Raw genomic sequence first — 27161 nt, 5'->3', positions numbered from 1 at the left:
TGATTAAGCTAGGCAAACAGAGTAAATTAAATAAGAGAAGTGGTAAACAAGGCAGTTGTTCAGTTGATTGATTGGTTGAGGTTGTAAACAATTATGAGAAATAGCTAGATCTATGATTTCATGTAAGCAGGGTTATAGTGATATAGATACTAAGGATTTCAATCCTAAAACTTGAATTCTAATGAGAAAGTATTCCAGCTTCCGCGTGTGAATAAATCCTATTGATTAATTCTTGTATCTCAATTGGAGCTTGTTGATATGCATTGAACGTCGATTGATTAGCATCGATTGATGTTTCCTTAGGCAAGCTTTAGCGAGCTATTCGATAGGTTCACTAGCATTAACTAAATCAGCTGTCACTTGTTTCTACTAATCCTAGCTCAAGGGAATTAATTCAGGTAACAGACCATGTCGTCGCGTGCGCCTAATTATCCTAAGTTTAGGGTTCTATTTAGCTATTCTAGAACACAAGCATTGCAAACAATTCGTTAAAGTAAATCTTTATCACCTTAGCGTATCTATAGTTTAGGTTAATCCCTCATAACCTTACTTCAAATCCTAAATCTAACAATGGTGACTACTCAAACATAGCAAAACAGAATATAGCAAATATCTGAAAAGATATATTAATAGAATAAGATAGAAAAACTTGAGTTCCAATACAAAGCTCTGAATGAGTCTTGGATCTTCTCTTCAAACTATTAAAAACCTTAAATATGTTTTGATGTGAAAGGATAAAAGTATGAAAGCGTGTGTTGCCCAAAACAATGGCAGAGCACATAAATATTAGTTTAAAGTCGGTTAGAGATATTTCTGTAATTGTTATGGAAATTGGTCTATAAATCGACTGGGAACCAAATCGAGCCTTGCGCGCTTCACTGTCGATCGACGACAAGAAATATCCGTCGATCGATGTTTGACTCTGAATGTCGACTTTGGACTAGTTTGATGGACAGCTTCGAGTTTCTTCTAACTTTATGTCAAAAATGCTCCAAAATTACCACATATCTCCAAAACATTCATGGAACTATAAATACTCTAAAAAGATTCCATAACTAGTTTATTAGTACATGTGTTTTTTTTCTTTTTTTTTAGATTTATTTGTAATTAAGAAAATAAAATCCAAAAAAAAATTAATATGAAAGCCCTTTAAAAAATGTTTATTTTGTATTTAAAATAAATTTAATTAAAAAATTGGCAATTGTCCTAAAAATTGTAGTTTGTTACACCTCTTCTCTATATAAACGATTCTGTAAATGTATTCTCAGGCACGAACATTCTTCTAGTTCAATGTCTACTTTATGTCTGGGTTCAGCTCTTATTTTCCGAAATGCTTTTACCGGCAAAAATTGCCGTCATCGTCCTAAACGTTTCGTATGCAAATCCATGACCAAAACGACGCCAGAGAATGTTTCCGCTGATGTCCTTAGTCGACGCTCCGGCAACTATAAGCCTTCTCCTTGGGACCATCGTTATCTCCTCTCCATCAATAATGAACATGCGGTAAAAAAAATATTTACGATTTATATGCTACTACTAGTCACGAGAACATAAAGCTGTTTTTAACATATCTTTCTATAGTATTTAAGATTTTTTTTTTTTTGGTAATCTATAGTATTTAAGATTTATCAATAATAACATGTCTTTCTATAGTATTTCTATAGTATTTAAAATATTTGCGTCTAAGACGATAAACGATATCGTATTACGAGGATATATTTTTTGCTAAATTATTACGCGGATATATGCTAATACTAATAGTCACTACTCACTAGATCATAATTTTTTTTTCCATCTAATAGCGTCTTTCTATAGTTAGTGCCGGTCTAGAGGGCAAACCATATTTTTATTTAGTTTGATATTTTAACGTTTCTGTTAGTATTGATATGTAAATATAATTTATAATTATTTTTGACAATAATAATATTTGTAAGAAAAATATTATCCTTATTAATAGAACTTTTACTAATGAATATGTAGAATATTTGTATTATCAAATAAAATTATTTTTAAAATTAAATTTTTGTATTTCAAATTATTTTACTCAAATTATTTTTAACTACAATGAAATGTTTATGATAATTTTGACTAAAATTTATATTTAGTTAATTTGATAAAATTATATTTAAAATCATTAAAGAAACTGAATTAGTGTATAAAGTTTTAGTTATTTATATTATAAATAAAGAAAATTGCATAAAAAATCTTCGAAGTGGTCACTCACCCACACTCATAAGCCTTTTAAAAACCTTCAACTTGATTACTTATTCAACAAATCAAGAATGTGACCGTAATTATTCATTTACAGATCAAATGATATGGTGTCAGTTTTTAATAAAAATAAATAAATAAAAATAAATCAGACAATTAAATTACAATTAGAAAAATGATTTTTTTTTTTAAAACAATGTAATTTTAAAAACGTTTTAGATATTCAAATAATTGTTCTTAAACTTTCTAAAACCAAAAAAAAAGTATTCAAATAATTTTATAAGGTGATGATTTGTTGTGGTTTTTGCTTTAGTTTTTGGTTTTTGGTTTATGTTTTTGTCAAAACCATTTTTATCCAATAAAGTTTTAGCTTTTAGTTTTTTTTTTTTTGTAAAAACTATTTCACTTGCCAATCAAGTTTTTTAACAAATAGATTCCCTAAAATTTAAGAACACTAGATTTTCAAAATTTCAGCCAATTTGTGAAGAAAAGCCAAACACCAATTTTTATGACTTTTCAATATAAAAACGAATTTTGTTTATTTTGTATAAAATACTATATTTTAATTAATTAATAATTAAATAAATAATATTTTCATAACTATAAATTCCCATAAAAAACTTTATCATTTGAACATTAATAAAATATTTTATTTGTCTTTCATATCTGTAAATAAATATATATAATTTAAGAATTAATTGTTGCCAATTAGTTATTAATTTATAAAAACAAAATTGCTTAATAATTAAATAATTATTATACGCACTAAACAACAACTAAAAAATTATACAACTTAAAATATGGTATTAATACAATATATTTTGTAATAAAATTTATTAAAAAAATTCAAAATTCTTTAAAAAATTATTTTTTTATAATTTATAGATCTTTTATTAATTATATTTTAGTATAATACTTAAAAACAAAATATTTTTTAAAATGCTAATGTTTTTATTTGAAATAACAACCACTATATTTCGATAAATTTTAATGGTAATTTTTAAATATTGTATTACTATTTATTTTATTATTCTAAAACAATGTATTGCTTATTGTGTTTAAAAAAAAATAAGAATACATCAAAACTAAAATCTAAAAACCAAAAGCTGAAAATCAAAAACCAAAATCAAAAAGTTAAAAACCAAAATCTAAAAGAAAAATATAAAAACCAAAAACTAAAACAAAAAAAAACTAATGGAAACAATCATCACCTAAATTGTCAAATATTTAAGAATAACTAAAAAAATCGAATTTAAAAAAAAATCAAGTAAAATTATTAAACTTATAAAACTCAAAAAAATTAAGCCTTAAGAAATTTTAAAACTTATAAAAATTCAAGTAATTTGAGTTTTTAACTAAATTTATAACTACACCCACTTCAAAAAAATAATTTTCTTAAATTATAGACAATTTATAAATTATTTGAATATTGATTGATTATTTGAACATGTAAAAACTTTTAAAAATTTACATGTAAAAATCATTTTCTGATTTTATTTATTTTTAGTTACTTTTATTTATTTTTTAATTAAAACCTGACACTTTAGGACTTTTGACTTGTAAATGAATAATTCCGGTCACATTCTTGACTTTATGAACAAGTAAGTTAAATTGAAGTTTTTTGTGATACGTATGTCTGGTGAAGAGTTTAAAGTGATAGTCAAAAACGTTGGAAGTTTAAAATGTTAGTAAATGTTATTTTAAAGATTTTTTTATACGAGTTTCCCATTATTATATATATATATATATATATATATATGATATCAAATAAAACTTATAAAGACATGTTGATATTACATACAAAAAAGTTTCTAGTTTCAAACTTACCCAGTTTGGATGAGCGTAGTTGTGGTTTTGATGTAGTTTATTTATTTATTTATTTTATTTCTTTGCATTTGTTTTTCGACGTATTTCTATACTTTAAAACAAAAAAAAAATCAAAAAAAATAATAATGTAAAAACATATTGCTTAGGGCATCCAAAAATATTGGACCGGCACTGTCTATAGTATTTAAGATTTATCAACATTACGATGCATACAGAAAGAAGAAAAAGTGATAGCCAGAGACTTGTTGAAGGAAAAAGTGAGGAAAATGCTTGATGTTGAGACAAAGAGTCGTCTCGAGCAATTAGAACTCATCGACGAATTGCAAAAACTAGGGGTTTCATATCATTTTGAGGTAGAAATAAATGACATTTTAATGGATTTTCATCATCAAAATGGAAGAAGCATCTTGAAATGTGTCAAGGAAGAAGATTTACATGCAACGGCCCTCGAATTCCGACTTCTTAGACAACATGGTTTTGATGTATCAGAAGGTTAGTATTTTCATATTCAATAAAAACAAAATGAATACATGTGTATATATAAATATAAATCTAAAAGAACCGTTTTTACACCATTGATTTCAGATATATTTGATGTGATAATCGACAAAATAGAAAGTGAAACGTTCAAGAGTGACGATATAAATAGTATCATATCACTGTATGAAGCGTCATACCTCTCCACGAAATCGGATATTAAATTGCGTGAAGTCATCAGACCTTTTGCAACAGAACAAATAAGAAAATTTGTTGATGGTGAAACTTGTAACCTTGAGGTACGTGAGAAGGCAATTCATGCTCTAGAAATGCCGTACCATTGGAGAATGAGAAGGCTAGAAACGAGGTGGTACATAGATGCGTACGAGAAGAAACATGACACGAATCTTGTCTTGATCGAATTTGCCAAAATCGATTTCAATATTGTACAAATTGCTCATCAAGAAGATCTCAAATACGCTTCCAGGTAATATCATAGATTAATATAAGCAATATATATGCTGCTTTTGCTAATCATCCCTCTTTTGTTGATATAAAGCTGGTGGAAGGAGACATGTTTGGTTAATCATCTTCCCTTTGTAAGAGACAGAATAGTCGAGAATTATTTTGTGGCCGTTGGAATAATATACGAACCTCAATTTGGAAATGCACGACGGATCATAAGTATTGTTAATGCACTTGTTACAACCATTGACGACATTTACGATATTTATGGCACTCTTGAAGAACTTGAAATCTTCACTGCCATGGTTGATAAGTAAGGACTCTACTACTCAAAAAGTTATAATTTTCAAAGAACTATTTAACTAATGTTGATGCACAAATTTTCATGAACACCATACTTTTGAACTCTGCTTTTTATTAAAGAAATTAACGGTATATTGATGATAAAGGATTTTTTGGTTCAAATGCGCTACTTAGAAAACAATGGTATTATATGGTGTGCAGTTGGGATGTAAATCGTCTTGATGAGCTCCCCGAGTACATGAGGTTGTGTTTTCTTATTTTGTACAACGAAGTCAACAGCATTGGATGCGACATTCTCAAAGATAAACATATAAACGTTATTCCTTTTCTTAAAAAATCGGTAAGTTTAAATACTCATTTAATACTAAAAATAATTAGTTTACTTTTGACCTAACTTTTTTTGTGAAAATTAGTGGGCAGATTTATGTAAAACATATCTAGTTGAAGCAAAGTGGTACAAAAAAGGATACAAACCAACCGTGAAAGAATACATTCAAAATGCTTGGATTTCAATTTCTGGCCAAACGATATTGATCCACTTTTATTGCGGTTTCTCTGACCAAATCTCGGTTCAGATCTTGGAGACATTGGCTCAACACCGACAAGACATTGTCCGCTGCTCCGCCACCATTCTCCGACTAGCGAATGACCTTGCAACTTCGCCGGTAAATAGTATCTCTTCTAAAACTTTAGGCCGCTGATAATTCGTATACTAAAAATTGCAAAATAATTTAAATTACGTATAACGTAACTGGTCCAGGCACATTTTAGGCTATGGTTTATTTTGCATATGCGAGCGAATGATTGTGTTTGCTTGTTATGCAAGGATGAACTGGCTAGAGGAGACGTTCTCAAATCAGTCCAATGTTACATGCATGAGACTGGAGCAACGGAGGAAGAGGCACAAGCACACGTGCAGCAGATGATCTGTGACACGTGGGAAGAAATGAACTACGAGGCAAAAATGGCAGGAACTTCTTCACTGCCTCGAGGTTTTGTGGAAGCAGCAATGAACGTAGCACGCATGGCGCAGTGCATATATCAATACGGCGATGGTCATGGATGTCCAGAAGAAGGCAAGACCGTTGAGCGTTTCATGTACTTGGTTGTTAATCCAGTCACCAATACCAAAGTTATATCTCTTCTTTCCTAATCACCTATCCAGAATCTTAATTTCTGCAGACTCATTTACTACATAAATCATTAAAAGCTTCAACTTCTTCACTATGCGCTAACAAGAACAAAAAAAAAAACTGAATCGGCCTACTTGCAAAGTCTACACTGACAAAACTAATATGTTCCAAAACAGAAGTGCAATGAAAAAAAGGGCTAGCAAAATCCAATGAAAAGGTAAATTACTATTTCCTCCGCAGTTTAACCTTAGCCACAATAATTCCGTAAATCTAATTAAGACCCTACCGCACTATGAACAAAACCGGTAAAATATCTTGAGAGGAGAAGCACATAGCACACAAAGGTCGACAAACTTACCAAACTTGCAGGAGGAGAGAGAACAGCCCTACAATGATAGAAGTCACAGTTAGTGAACTAAACCACAAGTAGATGCAGTAAAAAGAGAAGGCTTATTTAATTGGACAAAGAAATCAAGGAGATACTAATCGCAATACCTTAATACTTTATTCTCTTGTGCGGCTCTCTCCTCCAAGCGAAACCTCCGTCATGACAATAATACAATTTATCAGATAATATGAAAACACACAAAAACACTAGAAGAACAAAAAAATGAAAACTATAAGAACAAAATGTGTTTAATGCATATTGAAAGGGAATAACTAAATAAGAAAGAAAAAGGAAGAGGTTCAGGTTAAACTTAAACCATCACAACAAGAACCGCAGCCAAATTACAGTTTTAAAAATTAAAGTGGGGGTGGGGGGGGCAAAACACAAAGACCAATTCAAGCAACAGAATTTCATCCAAGTTCAAACTAATAGACCAATGCAGATGCAAAAGGTTCACACTACTCCCAATAAACAACCATTGTACCTTCTCCTGTGTGCCTTTAAAGCATTGACAGACTTTAGGACTGTTCTCTAAGCCGATGGTAGTTGTCCTGGAGAAAAACACATCAGGCCCCTCAAGAAGACGAAAAGAGAGAAATGAAGCAATTCACTATCACAAATGATATTCACAGAGTTTTCAAATAATTAAAATATGATTCAGAATGACCCTCTCCTTATTCAGATGGAATGTTTCCAAACATAGACTTCTACAATGAGTAAAGTCGGCAATGAGATTACACAGTAATATAAAGAAAGAAAGCGCCATTAGCAGGTTGTCTTACAATAAAACCAGTAAATTCCCACTGGGAATTGCAGTGGTGAGAACTCCACCCAAACAGCATCACCCATGCCGATATTGTAACCAACGCTCTCACGCAGCACAAGGAAGATGGAAGCAGTTCAAAGATTAGAACCTCAAATTAAAATTAAGATGTGCAATGTACAAAAATATCTAGGACAACAGCATTTCTTGATATAACAGAGATAAAGAGAAAACGGCAACATGGTTTCACTTGCCAGTGATAAATGGGTGAGCTAATGCCTGTGACACAGTCAGTCTCTTCTCTGGATCAAGGATGAACATCTTGTCTAAGAGATCCCTGAAATGAGCTAACATCTTGGGATCCTCACCAGGGTAACCCTTTATAATTGAACCAAAATCTTTTGGCTTTACATTTAAAATCATTCTCTTCATCATCTGAAAAGGAAAAGATAAAAAAAATTACTCTCAAACTGCAAAATCCCAGAGAAAACATAAGGACTGGATTGTTACCTTCCCACTAACAGTGTCCTCCTCTGTAGCGTAAAAGTTCAAGTCGTGATCAAAGTGCTGATCAATAAATGCTCCCTGATAAACCGAAAGCACAAACATAAGTAAAAGCATAGAAGAACTGCTTCTCTTAAATATACAAATTAGAGCTCTACTTTACATGTTATGTTCTTCGTTCAAGTTCGTTAAGGAAAGCAGTCATCTGAGAAGGCGTATTTTTATATCAAATCTACTTTAACGCTTACCTTACGAAGCATCTTTTTGGGGAAAAGGCCTTTCAGTTCCATATGAAGGCGTAACATATCATTATTTGTGGCGCCAGGGAAAAGAACTTTCCCGCAATAAAGCTCATATAGACAGCAGCCAACCGACCATATATCAAGCGGATGGTCATAAGCCAGCCCCAGAACTGTCATGGAATAAAATAGAAGCTTCAATTACATATTCTTTGGAAATTGTTCAAATCAAATCTTCGCTAACAATCCAAAATATGATGATTCTCAAGGCAGATAGAACTTACTGATTTCAGGGGATCTGTAAAAGCGACTAACGAGATATGGCGTGACTTCGTTTTTTCCAGCAAACATTGCATTACCAAAGTCGCAAAGCTTCAACACGGTTTTGTTCTCATTCACCTAGACAAACAGAGCAATTGTCAACTGTAAGAAAGCTCATGGATCAAGTATGAGACAATCACAGAAACATATAACTGACCAGCATGTTGTCAGGTTTTATATCGCAGTGAAGAACCCCACAATTCTTCAGATGTTTAAGGGCAATGAAAAGCTGCTTTGAATACGACCTAACAGCAGACAGTTTGAGGCCAATGTTACGGCCAAACTTCTTCAAGAGCTCTCGAAGATTTAAATGGAGCGACTCAAACACCAAGCAAAGGTGATTCCGGTACTTGAAACTTGAAAGCAAACGAACACAGTGCCGCTTGTCATCTCGGTCAGCACCAGCCAGCTTCTTCAATATCTGAACCTCAGTCTGGCCAGCTTTATGCCTACACGAAATGTGATAAAGCAATGAGTCACAAAAGCATAAAGATGATAAAGCAGATATTGCATATGAATTCAACGACTTAGTCAGCGCCTATAGAATGCACCACTTACATCGTCTCGTTGTTACGAATAATTTTTATAGCAACTTCGTCAGGTTCAGCTGGTCCAGCTCTTAAATCTTTCGCACGAACGACAGTAGAGAAAACGCCTTTTCCATGAGTAGCAATGACTTCATATCTGCCGTCAATTAGCTCGCCGAACTGATAGCCTAAACAGGAGATAAGACACTATTTTAAAGATGAAATTCACAGAAGGGCTTATACGAATTGAAAAGATGAGAATAACATGAAGTGTAAGAAGTGGTCAAAAACTACAATATAAACTGGTTTAACAAATTAGAAAGAGAGCAAACTTACTGTAATAACCCTCCGCATCATCCCAATTGTCATGAAGCCCGCTCCTTACCATTGGAACACCATCACCTTTCCCTCGCATGTGACCCTATAAGAAGAAAGCTTTATATAAGGCGAGAAGAAAATAATAAAACCATCACACAACAAACAAACATTTCTCTTAAACACGAATCAAAAGGTTTGATGAAGATCTGACTAGTAGATCAGATCCATGACAATAGGAGAATTGCCAGATGATAACATCAGAAGTTTAGTGATCTGTTAGAATAAGGTAAGGTCAAAAGACGTAAAATTGCCAAGTAATTGAGCTTACATACCACTTTTTGATTAGCAGCTGGGGACTCTCCAAATATATCATCATGAAACATGTCAGCTGATCTTTCACTCTGAAAAAATAAGATCGAGAAACATCACCACATATATACAAAATGATAGTGTAAACCCAAATATTACTCACAACCACACACAACACTTAAGCCAAATAAAAAAATAAGAAATCCTCTGCTAACCCACCTTTGGGCTACCTTCGCCAAGCCCTGCTGGAGCTTGAGTCTTCTCCGAGTTTGAAATTCCAAACACAGTAGGTGGCCCACCAGCTGTTAATGAGGTTTTAGCAACATCACCAACAACAGGGTCAAAGTCCGAGTTAGCTTTGGCTGCACCAGCATTAGCAGCTGTAACAACTGCAAAAGAAGCCGAATCCGGAGCACTGTTTTCTTGAACGACATCTGGCACAGAAACAAAACACTCAGTGAGACTACAAGAAGTTTGTACAAGTGCAAGTGAAACCAATCAACCAAATCTACCACGAACTAATTACAGCTTTCAGTAAAAGAGCCATTCACGCATACCAAATTGAGCGGAAGTCTGAAAAAATTACCTTTCCCCTTATCCTGCGAAATAAGTTCACTTTGCTGCTCGGACTTCTTTTTAAATTTCTCTATGCTCTCCCTGATTCTATTTAATTCTTCTTCTTCTATTTCTTCCGGAGATTTCCATATAAATTCTTTGTCATTATCATCTTGATCATTCTCATTTTTCGACCTAATAGTAAAATATTTAAGCACCCAACAAAATAGTAAAGGTGTATCGTATGTAACAGAACATTTATAAGTAAGGAATAGGGTTAGTGAAAGAATACCTTTCACCGTTGTCCACTTCAACACTTTTATACTTCTCCTTATCAGCCTGGATTTCTCTATCTTTGTCACTCTCCCTTTCCTTTTCTCTCATCCTCTCTCGGCTATCATATCTGGTTCTGTCTCTACTCCTACCCCTTCTATTGTCTCTGTCTCGTAAATAATCTCCTTCCCTCTCCCTTCTCCTTTCCCTATCGACGCTCCCACCTCTTTCATTGTCTCTATCTCGTCCTTCCCTCTCCCTTCTCCTATCCCTATCAATGCTGCGCTCCCGTTCCTTATCTTTCCGCCTTTCACGGTCAGCCTCTATCTCCCTCCTTTCTTCTCGTTCTCTTTCCCTCCTCCGATCAATATCCCTCTCTCTCCGTTTACTTCCTTCTGAATCCCTATCTCGAATGCTTCCTTCCCTGTCCATATCCCTCTCCTTACTTCTTTCTCTTTCCACGTCTTCTCGAGTATATTCCCTGTCATATCCTTCATATCGCCCACGTCCCTCGCTCCTCCTTGAGTCAACTCTGTCATGACGATACTCCCTACTAGAGTCGCGATGTCTTCCTCTGACCGAAAACTCATCCTCCGCAACAACCCTTGACTTAGATCTACTCCGCGCACGGACTTCGTTATACTGCCGGCTCTCCGTAAGAGACCGGTTACTACTCTTATACTTCTCTTCAGAGTTCTCCGAAGAAAACGAACTCCTGCCATTATCATAACTTCTTTTACCAACTCTCTCCGAAGGACCCCCAGATTCTTTCTTGTCCTCCCTTTTAGATTCACGAGTCAGAACACCATTAGAAGTCCCGGCATTTCCAGAAACCCCATCGACAGGCTACAAAACGCATGAGAACACATTAAAAAAAATGATAAAGAAGCAACAACATAATCGCGAAACCAGTTCTTACAAATCAAGGGAAAGCCCATCAGTCTCCATTGAACGCCTATGGCAACTGCTTTCTTACATATGCATTGAAACACTCAGGTTATCTAAATAAAAAACTCTCAAAGACCAAAGCTTTTATCATAATTTCAGCTTAAAGCTGTTTGGATACTGAGTTATAAATCACAATCTATAGTTTCAATCAAACCCCTATAATCCCAGCATCCAAGCAGAATCTATAAGCAAAAGACAAGTAAAAGAGGGCGATTAGAACAGACCAGATGAATGTCTTGAATCTGATCGGATTTGATTTCGCCCGACTCGCCATCAGAATCTACCGTCTTAACATTGGCGACCCCTTCTTCATCTAGAATCTCCCCTTCCTCGACGTCATCCCCACCACCGCCGTTACTGACTCCAATCGTAGTAACATCCATCAGCTCAGCCTCATCTTCACCCGATGGAATCTCATCTTCGCGCTTCTTATCACGGCGGTGTCGGTGGTGGCGCTTGTGGTGGTGCTTGTGGTGACGGTGCTTGTGGCGCTTGGATGATTTATCGGCTTCGTCGGAGGATGAGGAGGAACGGTGGTGCTTGCGGTGGAGAGATTCGATCTGATTGTCATTCGTCATGGGATCGTCGAAATTAGGGTTGGGGCTCAAGAGAATTGGGTTTGTTTGTTTTTCACCTCTTTCTTTCTTTCTTTCACGCTCGGTATGTTTTCGCGACTCGCGAATAAGCAATACATATATGTATATATACTGTATACGCGTATTCTTTTCTTTCTTTCTTTTTTTTTTAAGATTTTTAAACCGTAAATTACAAAGCTTATTTATCAAATAACAAAAAAAATAATAATGATTAGAAAGTGAATTTGTATTTTTGCGGACAATTTTTCAAATTAGAATTAGTCGCCGACAAAGAAACTAGAACTGAGTCAATTTTTTTATTAAAAATACATTAGGGTCATAGAACACAAATTAAAGGATCAACCTGAAATAAAAATATTTAGTGTCATAAATAATTAAGATTATATGTGTGATATTTTCAAATGTATTTAGAATATTTAAAACAAAAATGACCTCAGATAATCTTAAAACAATTCTTTGTTCATAAACTAACATTCAACTATAAAAATAATCAAAATAAATTTTATTAAAAAATAAATGACAATTATACATCTTTCTGTAAATATATAAAATAAATATTGTGAAATAAATATTTTTAAAGATGATTAATTTTTTGAAAAGGTTTTTTCTTTACAAAAAAGATTAGGAAAACTTTCAGAATTGTGTATGATATCTTTCTGGATTTGAGTTTAGGAATACATCAATGAAATAGTATAATATCTTCGTAAAATTTTTGGAAGACCTTCTTGAATTTAATATCTAAATTTTATAAAGATATTATACATATTTAAAAGTATCTCCGTAAATTTTTGAAACATGTCACATATTGAATGATATTTTCTTAGATATGACTGTATATAAATCAAATTCAATAAGATATTATATACATTTAAGAAGAATTTCCTAATATATATACAAGTTATAGAATGAACATATTCCTAAATTCAGGAAAAAATTACAAATTCAGTAAGATATATATGCAAGCTTAAGAAGGTCTTGCTAAACTTTTAAAAGAAAAATTGTTGTTCAAAAAATTTGAATGAAAATTTTCCAAGATAATTTCAAAAAATACTAAAAATTTATCACTAGACTTTTAATTTTACAACTATTTCACATACGATAAAGTAATTCATTGTACTATATCATTATTGTGGAAAGAAAATAAAATGAGTTTCATACTTTCATTAGTTTTAGTGGGTGATTGAGAATATTGCAAATTATGGATTTGAGTTTTGGGAAATGGTTGCTCTCAGTGTCGAAGCAATCTCTTTTATTCTAAAACCTGAACCCATCCTTTCATGCAATAGGAGTAGAATTACACATCTAGATTGTATTTTGGATTATAATGTATCGACAAAAGTAACATATTGTTTTTCTTGGTAGACTTCCAATTCGAGACCGTTTGATTTCTTGAGGACTCAATGTACCACCAGGTTGTGTCTTATGCTCTTCTGCTGATGAATCTCATAAACATCTATTTTTCAATGTTAGTTTGTTGTTGCTACTTGAAATCGCTTTTGTGGCAGGTACTTGGCGTCCTCTCCTTCTTCTTTGACTTAGGTTTTCGATATGTGCCAGCGGCTCCAAGGCCCCCATGTTCCTAGGGCAGTGGCGATTCTGAAGCTTCTCAATCAAGTCGTCATCTACAACCTATGGCGCAAACAGAATGCCCGTATCTTCAGAAACGTATCATTGAATCAAGAGGTGTTCTTTAGGATTGTGGAACGTAGTATGAGAGATAGAAAGATTATTGTCTTCCTCGTCACAGTCTTCTTTGCTTGAATTGTATTTTTGGTTCCTCTCTGTTTTTAGTTAATGCTATAATCTCTCTCTCTTATTGTTCTCTATGTAATAAGTTGTGCTCCACAACAACCTAAACTCAGAAAAATGATATAAATCTTAGACCCAAAAAAAAAAAAGACAAAAGTAACATACTGAACATTTCATTAATAACGAGTATCACTTTTGTATACATACGCAGTGTTTCTTCCAATGCTTTTTACAAATGTTTATCCATGTCCATGTTGGTGGATAAAAGGACCAAACGACTTTATGGAAACTAAAACAAGAATGGCATGGTCATGTGATCAGGTTGTTGTTCGGAATATTCATGATCCGGTTCGTATGGTGGCTCATGGTCATGGAATCCTTCTTCTCCGCCGGTGAGATCTTCAACTTCAAGAATCTCGACCCTCCGTTTCATCTTCTTCTGCAGTTTTACTACAACATCTGACGGTCTAAATCTTCCACAGACAATTATCCTGTCTTCCTTTTTCTCGATCATGTGTGTATCAATCCCTTCACACAAAGTTTCAAACCAAGTACAGTATGTATTACTATTTATTTAGCTTTTTCATATCTTCTTTTTTTTTGCTAAAATGTAAATATCATATAATGAAAAGAAGATTTTACAAAGAAGATCTTAAGTTTGATCCATGATGGCAAAAAGAGAGAAAAAAACAAAATGGATCATAGAAGATACAAACTACAGGGTAGAACCTTATCTCAGCCACATCGCCATAAGCGGATGAAAATGTTTACTAGCTCTCCTAGCAGATATTATGTTTCTCATGTCTTTATCAATGCCAAAGAAGACTGATTCCGGTGGGATCGAAGTCTGGTTATGCATTAGGTTGTTCCTCTGTTTCCAAAGATGAAAAATAGTGGTTTGAGTGGCCAACTTCCGCAGCAAAGTGACCCTCTTGGACGGTGATGCTCTGATCCAAGACAGCAGCTCAGACCAGTTGGTGAGCAGTGTTGCAGACGATTGGCACCTGCGGAAAACCTCCTTCCATACTTGAGTGGTATAATCGCAGGTTAGCATAAGGTGGTCTCTGGTTTCATCTGATCTGGAACAGAAGGCGCATGCTGCAGATACGGGCATTCCCCAACCGGCGAGTCTTGCTCTGGTTGGAAGTCTGTCATAGTTCGTCACCCACATCGTGAAGCTGTGTTTGGGGAGAGCTCCTTTGAACCACACTACGTCGACCCAGTCCTTTTTCGCTTCTCTTGGCCTTAGTGCCTCCCACGTAGTGGACGACCTGAAAATAGACAAAGAAGAATCACCAGCAACCCATTCAAATACATCATCCTTCTCATGGGATAAAGGAAGCGTAATGGTAGTTAAGTAAGTATGAAGGTCCACTTCCTGCTGCGATCTTGGATGCGGTAATGACCAAGAAGTTCCTAAGATTGCGTCAGCCACCTTCGCGTTCTCCCTGATTCTCAATACGCGAGGCCCAGCCGGTCCCATTATCGTGGATAGCTGACCCAGGGGGGTCCACACATCGTACCAGAAACTCGTGGAAAGTCCATTCCCTAGACTCGTTTTACAGAACTGAATCGCCAGCGGGCGGAGATCCAGTAGCTTCCTCCACGCCCAAGAGTCGGTCGTTGAGGCCTCAATTAGCCAAAAAGATTTATCCGCTAAATGGGTGTACCAGTGCCAGTCGACCCACAGCGACGGAGACTTAGACAACAGTAACCAAATGAATTTGAGACAAAGCACTCTGTTCCAGACAGTGAAACTTCGCAAACCCAACCCTCCTTCCTCTTTAGGGAGACAAACCGTTGACCAAGCCACTTTAGCTATGCCTCTTTTTTCAATGTTTCCTGACATAAGAATCTAGAACATAGAGACTTGATGTCCCTTAATGCAGCATTTAGGCAGGATGAAGGCTGAGACCCCACCAAAAAAATAGTAATACCCAAAGATAACAGTCTTGAGCAGCTGCCCAACCTCCCTGCGAAGGAGAGAAGCTTTGTGGCCCAGACTGGAGGCGGTTGGTGATCTGGTCATCAAAGGGAGTACTCAGAGATCTTCAGCTTACGACTCATCAAATGCACGACCAAGACTACCTTCACATCGGGAGTTGACCAAAGCGAATCCACCGCTAGCAATGGCTATGGATTCTCTTCTGGTAAATTTCCAATAAGGTATCTTGGGCTGCCTTTGATGAGTCGTAAGCTGAAGATCTCTGAGTACTCCCCTTTGATGACCAAGATCACACCGCCTCCAGTCTTGGGCCACAAAGCTTCTCTCCTTCGCAGGGAGTTTGCAGCTGCTCAAGACTGTTATCTTTGGTACTATTATTTTTGGGTCTCAGCCTTCATCCTGCCTAAATGCTGCATTAAGGACATCAAGTCTCTATGTTCTAGATTCTTATGGTCAGGAAACATTGAAAAAAGAGGCATAGCTAAAGTGGCTTGGTCAAGGTTTTGTCTCCCTAAAGAGGAAGGAGGGTTGGGTTGCGAAGTTTCACTGTCTGGAACAGAGTGCTTTGTCTCAAATTCATTTGGTTACTGTTGTCTAAGTCTCCGTCGCTGTGGGTCGACTGGCACTGGTACACCCATTTAGCGGAATAAATCTTTTTGGCTAATTGAGGCCTCAACGACCGACTCTGGGCGTGGAGGAAGCTACTGGATCTCCGCCCGCTGGCGATTCAGTTCTGTAAAACGAGTCTAGGGAATGGACTTTCCACGAGTTTCTGGTACGATGTGTGGACCCCCCTGGGTCAGCTATCCACGATAATGGGACCGGCTGGGCCTCGCGTATTGAGAATCAGGGAGAACGCGAAGGTGGCTGACGCAATCTTAGGAACTTCTTGGTCATTACCGCATCCAAGATCGCAGCAGGAAGTGGACCTTCATACTTACTTAACTACCATTACGCTTCCTTTATCCCATGAGAAGGATGATGTATTTGAATGGGTTGCTGGTGATTCTTCTTTGTCTATTTTCAGGTCGTCCACTACGTGGGAGGCACTAAGGCCAAGAGAAGCGAAAAAGGACTGGGTCGACGTAGTGTGGTTCAAAGGAGCTCTCCCCAAACACGCTTCACGATGGTGGGTGACGAACTATGACAGACTTCCAACCAGAGCAAGACTCGCCGGTTGGGGAATGCCCGTATCTGCAGCATGCGCCTTCTGTTCCAGATCAGATGAAACCAGAGACCACCTTATGCTAACCTGCGATTATACCACTCAAGTATGGAAGGAGGTTTTTCCGCAGGTGCCAATCGTCTGCAACACTGCTCACCAACTGGTCTGAGCTGCTGTCTTGGATCAGAGCATCACCGTCCAAGAGGGTCACTTTGCTGCGGAAGTTGGCCACTCAAACCACTATTTTTCATCTTTGGAAACAGAGGAACAACCTAATGCATAACCAGACTTCGATCCCACCGGAATCAGTCTTCTTTGGCATTGATAAAGACATGAGAAACATAATATCTGCTAGAGAGCTAGTAAACATTTTCATCCGCTTATGGCGATGTGGCTGAGATAAGGTTCTACCCTGTAGTTTGTATCTTCTATGATCCATTTTGTTTTTTTCTCTCTTTTTGCCATCATGGATCAAACTTAAGATCTTCTTTGTAAAATCTTCTTTTCATTATATGATATTTACATTTTAGCAAAAAAAAAGAAGATATGAAAAAGCTAAATAAATAGTAATACATACTGTACTTGGTTTGAAACTTTGTGTGAAGGGATTGATACACACATGATCGAGAGAAAAAGGAGACAGGATAATTGTCTGTGGAAGATTTAGACCGTCAGATGTTGTAGTAAAACTGCAGAAGAAGATGAAACGGAGGGTCGAGATTCTTGAAGTTGAAGATCTCACCGGCGGAGAAGAAGGATTCCATGACCATGAGCCACCCATACGAACCGGATCATGAATATTCCGAACAACAACCTGATCACATGACCATGCCATTCTTGTTTAGTTTCCATAAAGTCGTTTGGTCCTTTTATCCACCAACATGGACATGGATAAACATTTGTAAAAAGCATTGGAAGAAACACTGCGTATGTATACAAAAGTGATACTCGTTATTAATGAAATGTTCAGTATGTTACTTTTGTCTTTTTTTTTTTTTGGGTCTAAGATTTATATCATTTTTCTGAGTTTAGGTTGTTGTGGAGCACAACTTATTACATAGAGAACAATAAGAGAGAGAGATTATAGCATTAACTAAAAACAGAGAGGAACCAAAAATACAATTCAAGCAAAGAAGACTGTGACGAGGAAGACAATAATCTTTCTATCTCTCATACTACGTTCCACAATCCTAAAGAACACCTCTTGATTCAATGATACGTTTCTGAAGATACGGGCATTCTGTTTGCGCCATAGGTTGTAGATGACGACTTGATTGAGAAGCTTCAGAATCGCCACTGCCCTAGGAACATGGGGGCCTTGGAGCCGCTGGCACATATCGAAAACCTAAGTCAAAGAAGAAGAAGGAGAGGACGCCAAGTACCTGCCACAAAAGCGATTTCAAGTAGCAACAACAAACTAACATTGAAAAATAGATGTTTATGAGATTCATCAGCAGAAGAGCATAAGACACAACCTGGTGGTACATTGAGTCCTCAAGAAATCAAACGGTCTCGAATTGGAAGTCTACCAGAAAAACAATATGTTACTTTTGTCGATACATTATAATCCAAAATACAATCTAGATGTGTAATTCTATCCTATTGCATGAAAGGATGGGTTCAGGTTTTAGAATAAAAGAGATTGCTTCGACACTGAGAGCAACCATTTCCCAAAACTCAAATCCATAATTTGCAATATTCTCAATCACCCACTAAAACTAATGAAAGTATGAAACTCATTTTATTTTCTTCCACAATAATGATATAGTACAATGAATTACTTTATCGTATGTGAAATAGTTGTAAAATTAAAAGTCTAGTGATAAATTTTTAGTTTTTTGAAATTATCTTGGAAAATTTTCATTCAAATTTTTTGAACAACAATTTTTCTTTTAAAAGTTTAGCAAGACCTTCTTAAGCTTGCATATATATCTTACTGAATTTGTAATTTTTTCCTGAATTTAGGAATATGTTCATTCTATAACTTGTATATATAGGAAATTCTTCTTAAATGTATATAATATCTTATTGAATTTGATTTATATACAGTCATATCTAAGAAAATATCATTCAATATGTGACAGTTTCAAAAATTTACGGAGATACTTTTAAATATGTATAATATCTTTATAAAATTTAGATATTAAATTCAAGAAGGTCTTCCAAAAATTTTACGAAGATATTATACTATTTCATTGATGTATTCCTAAACTCAAATCCAGAAAGATATCATACACAATTCTGAAAGTTTTCCTAATCTTTTTTGTAAAGAAAAACCTTTTCAAAAAATTAATCATCTTTAAAAATATTTATTTCACAATATTTATTTTATATTTACAGAAAGATGTATAATTGTCATTTATTTTTTAATAAAATTTATTTTGATTATTTTTATAGTTGAATGTTAGTTTATGAACAAAGAATTGTTTTAAGATTATCTGAGGTCATTTTTGTTTTAAATATTCTAAATACATTTGAAAATATCACACATATAATCTTAATTATTTATGACACTAAATATTTTTATTTCAGGTTGATCCTTTAATTTGTGTTCTATGACCCTAATGTATTTTTAATAAAAAAATTGACTCAGTTCTAGTTTCTTTGTCGGCGACTAATTCTAATTTGAAAAATTGTCCGCAAAAAATACAAATTCACTTTCTAATCATTATTATTTTTTTTGTTATTTGATAAATAAGCTTTGTAATTTACGGTTAAAAATCTTAAAAAAAAAGAAAGAAAGAAAAGAATACGCGTATACAGTATATAACATATATGTATTGCTTATTCGCGAGTCGCGAAAACATACCGAGCGTGAAAGAAAGAAAGAAAGAGGTGAAAAACAACAAACCCAATTCTCTTGAGCCCCAACCCTAATTTCGACGATCCCATGACGAATGACAATCAGATCGAATCTCTCCACCGCAAGCACCACCGTTCCTCCTCATCCTCCGACGAAGCCGATAAATCATCCAAGCGCCACAAGCACCGTCACCACAAGCACCACCACAAGCGCCACCACCGACACCGCCGTGATAAGAAGCGCGAAGATGAGATTCCATCGGGTGAAGATGAGGCTGAGCTGATGGATGTTACTACGATTGGAGTCAGTAACGGCGGTGGGGGGATGACGTCGAGGAAGGGGAGATTCTAGATGAAGAAGGGGTCGCCAATGTTAAGACGGTAGATTCTGATGGCGAGTCGGGCGAAATCAAATCCGATCAGATTCAAGACATTCATCTGGTCTGTTCTAATCGCCCTCTTTTACTTGTCTTTTGCTTATAGATTCTGCTTGGATGCTGGATTATAGGGGTTTGATTGAAACTATAGATTGTGATTTATAACTCAGTATCCAAACAGCTTTAAGCTGAAATTATGATAAAAGCTTTGGTCTTTGAGAGTTTTTTATTTAGATAACCTGAGTGTTTCAATGCATATGTAAGAAAGCAGTTGCCATAGGCGTTCAATGGAGACTGATGGGCTTTCCCTTGATTTGTAAGAACTGGTTTCGCGATTATGTTGTTGCTTCTTTATCATTTTTTTTAATGTGTTCTCATGCGTTTTGTAGCCTGTCGATGGGGTTTCTGGAAATGCCGGGACTTCTAATGGTGTTCTGACTCGTGAATCTAAAAGGGAGGACAAGAAAGAATCTGGGGGTCCTTCGGAGAGAGTTGGTAAAAGAAGTTATGATAATGGCAGGAGTTCGTTTTCTTCGGAGAACTCTGAAGAGAAGTATAAGAGTAGTAACCGGTCTCTTACGGAGAGCCGGCAGTATAACGAAGTCCGTGCGCGGAGTAGATCTAAGTCAAGGGTTGTTGCGGAGGATGAGTTTTCGGTCAGAGGAAGACATCGCGACTCTAGTAGGGAGTATCGTCATGACAGAGTTGACTCAAGGAGGAGCGAGGGACGTGGGCGATATGAAGGATATGACAGGGAATATACTCGAGAAGACGTGGAAAGAGAAAGAAGTAAGGAGAGGGATATGGACAGGGAAGGAAGCATTCGAGATAGGGATTCAGAAGGAAGTAAACGGAGAGAGAGGGATATTGATCGGAGGAGGGAAAGAGAACGAGAAGAAAGGAGGGAGATAGAGGCTGACCGTGAAAGGCGGAAAGATAAGGAACGGGAGCGCAGCATTGATAGGGATAGGAGAAGGAGAGGGGAAGGACGAGATAGAGACAATGAAAGAGGTGGGAGCGTCGATAGGGAAAGGAGAAGGGAGAGGGAAGGAGATTATTTACGAGACAGAGACAATAGAAGGGTTAGGAGTAGAGACAGAACCAGATATGATAGCCGAGAGAGGATGAGAGAAGAGAGAAAAGGAAAGGGAGAGTGACAAAGATAGAGAAATCCAGGCTGATAAGGAGAAGTATAAAAGTGTTGAAGTGGACAACGGTGAAAGGTATTCTTTCACTAACCCTATTCCTTACTTATAAATGTTCTGTTACATACGATACACCTTTACTATTTTGTTGGGTGCTTAAATATTTTACTATTAGGTCGAAAAATGAGAATGATCAAGATGATAATGACAAAGAATTTATATGGAAATCTCCGGAAGAAATAGAAGAAGAAGAATTAAATAGAATCAGGGAGAGCATAGAGAAATTTAAAAAGAAGTCCGAGCAGCAAAGTGAACTTATTTCGCAGGATAAGGGGAAAGGTAATTTTTCAGACTTCCGCTCAATTTGGTATGCGTGAATGGCTCTTTTACTGAAAGCTGTAATTAGTTCGTGGTAGATTGGTTGATTGGTTTCACTTGCACTTGTACAAACTTCTTGTAGTCTCACTGAGTGTTTTGTTTCTGTGCCAGATGTCGTTCAAGAAAACAGTGCTCCGGATTCGGCTTCTTTTGCAGTTGTTACAGCTGCTAATGCTGGTGCAGCCAAAGCTAACTCGGACTTTGACCCTGTTGTTGGTGATGTTGCTAAAACCTCATTAACAGCTGGTGGGCCACCTACTGTGTTTGGAATTTCAAACTCGGAGAAGACTCAAGCTCCAGCAGGGCTTGGCGAAGGTAGCCCAAAGGTGGGTTAGCAGAGGATTTCTTATTTTTTTATTTGGCTTAAGTGTTGTGTGTGGTTGTGAGTAATATTTGGGTTTACACTATCATTTTGTATATATGTGGTGATGTTTCTCGATCTTATTTTTTTCAGAGTGAAAGATCAGCTGACATGTTTCATGATGATATATTTGGAGAGTCCCAGCTGCTAATCAAAAAGTGGTATGTAAGCTCAATTACTTGGCAATTTACGTCTTTTGACCTTACCTTATTCTAACAGATCACTAAACTTCTGATGTTATCATCTGGCAATCTCCTATTGTCATGGATCTGATCTACTAGTCAGATCTTCATCAAACCTTTTGATTCGTGTTTAAGAGAAATGTTTGTTTGTTGTGTGATGGTTTTATTATTTTCTTCTCGCCTTATATAAAGCTTTCTTCTTATAGGGTCACATGCGAGGGAAAGGTGATGGTGTTCCAATGGTAAGGAGCGGGCTTCATGACAATTGGGATGATGCGGAGGGTTATTACAGTAAGTTTGCTCTCTTTCTAATTTTTTAAACCAGTTTATATTGTAGTTTTTGACCACTTCTTACACTTCATGTTATTCTCATCTTTTTCAATTCGTATAAGCCCTTCTGTGAATTTCATCTTTAAAATAGTGTCTTATCTCCTGTTTAGGCTATCAGTTCGGCGAGCTAATTGACGGCAGATATGAAGTCATTGCTACTCATGGAAAAGGCGTTTTCTCTACTGTCGTTCGTGCGAAAGATTTAAGAGCTGGACCAGCTGAACCTGACGAAGTTGCTATAAAAATTATTCGTAACAACGAGACGATGTAAGTGGTGCATTCTATAGGCGCTGACTAAGTCGTTGAATTCATATGCAATATCTGCTTTATCATCTTTATGCTTTTGTGACTCATTGCTTTATCACATTTCGTGTAGGCATAAAGCTGGCCAGACTGAGGTTCAGATATTGAAGAAGCTGGCTGGTGCTGACCGAGATGACAAGCGGCACTGTGTTCGTTTGCTTTCAAGTTTCAAGTACCGGAATCACCTTTGCTTGGTGTTTGAGTCGCTCCATTTAAATCTTCGAGAGCTCTTGAAGAAGTTTGGCCGTAACATTGGCCTCAAACTGTCTGCTGTTAGGTCGTATTCAAAGCAGCTTTTCATTGCCCTTAAACATCTGAAGAATTGTGGGGTTCTTCACTGCGATATAAAACCTGACAACATGCTGGTCAGTTATATGTTTCTGTGATTGTCTCATACTTGATCCATGAGCTTTCTTACAGTTGACAATTGCTCTGTTTGTCTAGGTGATGAGAACAAAACCGTGTTGAAGCTTTGCGACTTTGGTAATGCAATGTTTGCTGGAAAAAAACGAAGTCACGCCATATCTCGTTAGTCGCTTTTACAGATCCCCTGAAATCAGTAAGTTCTATCTGCCTTGAGAATCATCATATTTTGGATTGTTAGCGAAGATTTGATTTGAACAATTTCCAAAGAATATGTAATTGAAGCTTCTATTTTATTCCATGACAGTTCTGGGGCTGGCTTATGACCATCCGCTTGATATATGGTCGGTTGGCTGCTGTCTATATGAGCTTTATTGCGGGAAAGTTCTTTTCCCTGGCGCCACAAATAATGATATGTTACGCCTTCATATGGAACTGAAAGGCCTTTTCCCCAAAAAGATGCTTCGTAAGGTAAGCGTTAAAGTAGATTTGATATAAAAATACGCCTTCTCAGATGACTGCTTTCCTTAACGAACTTGAACGAAGAACATAACATGTAAAGTAGAGCTCTAATTTGTATATTTAAGAGAAGCAGTTCTTCTATGCTTTTACTTATGTTTGTGCTTTCGGTTTATCAGGGAGCATTTATTGATCAGCACTTTGATCACGACTTGAACTTTTACGCTACAGAGGAGGACACTGTTAGTGGAAGGTAACAATCCAGTCCTTATGTTTTCTCTGGGATTTGCAGTTTGAGAGTAATTTTTTTTATCTTTTCCTTTTCAGATGATGAAGAGAATGATTTTAAATGTAAAGCCAAAAGATTTTGGTTCAATTATAAAGGGTTACCCTGGTGAGGATCCCAAGATGTTAGCTCATTTCAGGGATCTCTTAGACAAGATGTTCATCCTTGATCCAGAGAAGAGACTGACTGTGTCACAGGCATTAGCTCACCCATTTATCACTGGCAAGTGAAACCATGTTGCCGTTTCTCTTTATCTCTGTTATATCAAGAAATGCTGTTGTCCTAGATATTTTTGTACATTGCACATCTTAATTTTAATTTGAGGTTCTAATCTTTGAACTGCTTCCATCTTCCTTGTGCTGCGTGAGAGCGTTGGTTACAATATCGGCATGGGTGATTGTTTGGGTGGAGTTCTCACCACTGCAATTCCCAGTGGGAATTTACTGGTTTTATTGTAAGACAACCTGCTAATGGCGCTTTCTTTCTTTATATTACTGTGTAATCTCATTGCCGACTTTACTCATTGTAGAAGTCTATGTTTGGAAACATTCCATCTGAATAAGGAGAGGGTCATTCTGAATCATATTTAATATTATTTGAAAACTCTGTGAATATCATTTGTGATAGTGAATTGCTTCATTTCTCTCTTTTCGTCTTCTGAGGGGCCTGATGTGTTTTTCTCCAGGAAAAACTACCGGCTTAGAGAACAGTCCTAAAGTCTGTCAATGCTTTAAAGGCACACAGGAGAAGGTACAATGGTTGTTTATTGGGAGTAGTGTGAACCTTTTGCATCTGCATTGGTCTATTAGTTTGAACTTGGATGATGAAATTCTGTTGCTTGAATTGGTCTTTGTGTTTTGCCCCCCCCACCCCCACTTTAATTTTTAAAACTGTAATTTGGCTGCGGTTCTTGTTGTGATGTTTAAGTTTAACCTGAACCTCTTCCTTTTTCTTTCTTATTTAGTTATTCCTTTCAATATGCATTAAACACATTTTGTTCTTATAGTTTTCATTTTTTTGTTCTTCTAGTGTTTTTGTGTGTTTTCATATTATCTGATAAATTGTATTATTGTCATGACGGAGGTTTCGCTTGGAGGAGAGAGCCGCACAAGAGAATAAAGTATTAAGGTATTGCGATTAGTATCTCCTTGATTTCTTTGTCCAATTAAATAAGCCTTCTCTTTTTACTGCATCTACTTGTGGTTTAGTTCACTAACTGTGACTTCTATCATTGTAGGGCGTTTCTCTCTCCTCCTGCAAGTTTGGTAAGTTTGTCGACCTTTGTGTGCTATGTGCTTCTCCTCTCAAGATATTTTACCGGTTTTGTTCATAGTGCGGTAGGGTCTTAATTAGATTTACGGAATTATTGTGGCTAAGGTTAAACTGCGGAGGAAATAGTAATTTACCTTTTCATTGGATTTTGCTAGCCCTTTTTTTCATTGCACTTCTGTTTTGGAACATATTAGTTTTGTCAGTGTAGACTTTGCAAGTAGGCCGATTCAGTTTTTTTTTTTGTTCTTGTTAGCGCATAGTGAAGAAGTTGAAGCTTTTAATGATTTATGTAGTAAATGAGTCTGCAGAAATTAAGATTCTGGATAGGTGATTAGGAAAGAAGAGATATAACTTTGGTATTGGTGACTGGATTAACAACCAAGTACATGAAACGCTCAACGGTCTTGCCTTCTTCTGGACATCCATGACCATCGCCGTATTGATATATGCACTGCGCCATGCGTGCTACGTTCATTGCTGCTTCCACAAAACCTCGAGGCAGTGAAGAAGTTCCTGCCATTTTTGCCTCGTAGTTCATTTCTTCCCACGTGTCACAGATCATCTGCTGCACGTGTGCTTGTGCCTCTTCCTCCGTTGCTCCAGTCTCATGCATGTAACATTGGACTGATTTGAGAACGTCTCCTCTAGCCAGTTCATCCTTGCATAACAAGCAAACACAATCATTCGCTCGCATATGCAAAATAAACCATAGCCTAAAATGTGCCTGGACCAGTTACGTTATACGTAATTTAAATTATTTTGCAATTTTAGTATACGAATTATCAGCGGCCTAAAGTTTTAGAAGAGATACTATTTACCGGCGAAGTTGCAAGGTCATTCGCTAGTCGGAGAATGGTGGCGGAGCAGCGGACAATGTCTTGTCGGTGTTGAGCCAATGTCTCCAAGATCTGAACCGAGATTTGGTCAGAGAAACCGCAATATAAAAGTGGATCAATATCGTTTGGCCAGAAATTGAAATCCAAGCATTTTGAATGTATTCTTTCACGGTTGGTTTGTATCCTTTTTTGTACCACTTTGCTTCAACTAGATATGTTTTACATAAATCTGCCCACTAATTTTCACAAAAAAAGTTAGGTCAAAAGTAAACTAATTATTTTTAGTATTAAATGAGTATTTAAACTTACCGATTTTTTAAGAAAAGGAATAACGTTTAATATGTTTATTTGAGAATGTCGCATCCAATGCTGTTGACTTCGTTGTACAAAATAAGAACACAACCTCATGTACTCGGGGAGCTCATCAAGACGATTTACATCCCAACTGCACACCATATAATACCATTGTTTTCTAAGTAGCGCATTTGAACCAAAAAATCCTTTATCATCAATATACCGTTAATTTCTTTAATAAAAAGCAGAGTTCAAAAGTATGGTGTTCATGAAAATTTGTGCATCAACATTAGTTAAATAGTTCTTTGAAAATTATAACTTTTTGAGTAGTAGAGTCCTTACTTATCAACCATGGCAGTGAAGATTTCAAGTTCTTCAAGAGTGCCATAAATATCGTAAATGTCGTCAATGGTTGTAACAAGTGCATTAACAATACTTATGATCCGTCGTGCATTTCCAAATTGAGGTTCGTATATTATTCCACGGCCACAAAATAATTCTCGACTATTCTGTCTCTTACAAAGGGAAGATGATTAACCAAACATGTCTCCTTCCACCAGCTTTATATCAACAAAAGAGGGATGATTAGCAAAAGCAGCATATATATTGCTTATATTAATCTATGATATTACCTGGAAGCGTATTGAGATTCTTGATGAGCAATTTGTACAATATTGAAATCGAATTTCGGCAAATTCGATCAAGACAAGATTCGTGTCATGTTCTTCTCGTACGCATCTATGTACCACTCGTTCTA

General features: G+C 36.2%; 1 protein-coding gene and 3 pseudogenes across 3 annotated transcripts; 2 read left to right on the top strand and 2 right to left on the bottom strand.

The window, feature by feature from the left end:
• The first annotated feature begins 1078 nt into the window (after positions 1 to 1078).
• Positions 1079 to 6503, top strand: LOC125594395 (1,8-cineole synthase 1, chloroplastic-like). 2 transcript variants are annotated; one of them, XM_048770666.1, is made up of 7 exons: positions 1079 to 1503; positions 4254 to 4530; positions 4624 to 5002; positions 5075 to 5293; positions 5485 to 5623; positions 5697 to 5948; positions 6110 to 6503. In XM_048770666.1, exons 1-7 carry the CDS (start codon positions 1291 to 1293, stop codon positions 6434 to 6436), a joined length of 1806 nt encoding a protein of 601 aa, XP_048626623.1. In that variant the 5' UTR covers positions 1079 to 1290; the 3' UTR covers positions 6437 to 6503. The 2 variants fall into 2 exon arrangements, with proteins under 2 accessions (XP_048626623.1, XP_048626622.1); XM_048770665.1 differs by having other exon boundaries at positions 1257 to 1503; positions 6044 to 6503.
• Positions 6504 to 7709: 1206 nt separating this feature from the next.
• Positions 7710 to 12249, bottom strand: LOC125594394 (annotated as a pseudogene). Its single transcript, XR_007329825.1, has 11 exons — positions 11786 to 12249; positions 10372 to 11459; positions 10005 to 10219; positions 9809 to 9877; positions 9495 to 9579; positions 9190 to 9346; positions 8789 to 9080; positions 8595 to 8709; positions 8320 to 8483; positions 8078 to 8152; positions 7710 to 8002 (listed from the first exon to the last, which is right to left on the bottom strand). The product of XR_007329825.1 is annotated as a serine/threonine-protein kinase prpf4B-like (transcript).
• A 7594-nt stretch (positions 12250 to 19843) lies between these two features.
• Positions 19844 to 24585, top strand: LOC125594396 (annotated as a pseudogene).
• Positions 24586 to 25538: 953 nt separating this feature from the next.
• Positions 25539 to 26964, bottom strand: LOC125594397 (annotated as a pseudogene).
• Positions 26965 to 27161: the final 197 nt, after the last annotated feature.

The sequence above is a fragment of the Brassica napus genome (assembly GCF_020379485.1).
Source record: "Brassica napus cultivar Da-Ae chromosome A7 unlocalized genomic scaffold, Da-Ae chrA07_Random_6, whole genome shotgun sequence".
Taxonomy (NCBI): Eukaryota; Viridiplantae; Streptophyta; class Magnoliopsida; order Brassicales; family Brassicaceae; genus Brassica; species Brassica napus.
The sequence above is the reverse complement of the archived record's forward strand: the minus strand, read 5'-3'. Positions and strand labels throughout refer to the sequence as shown.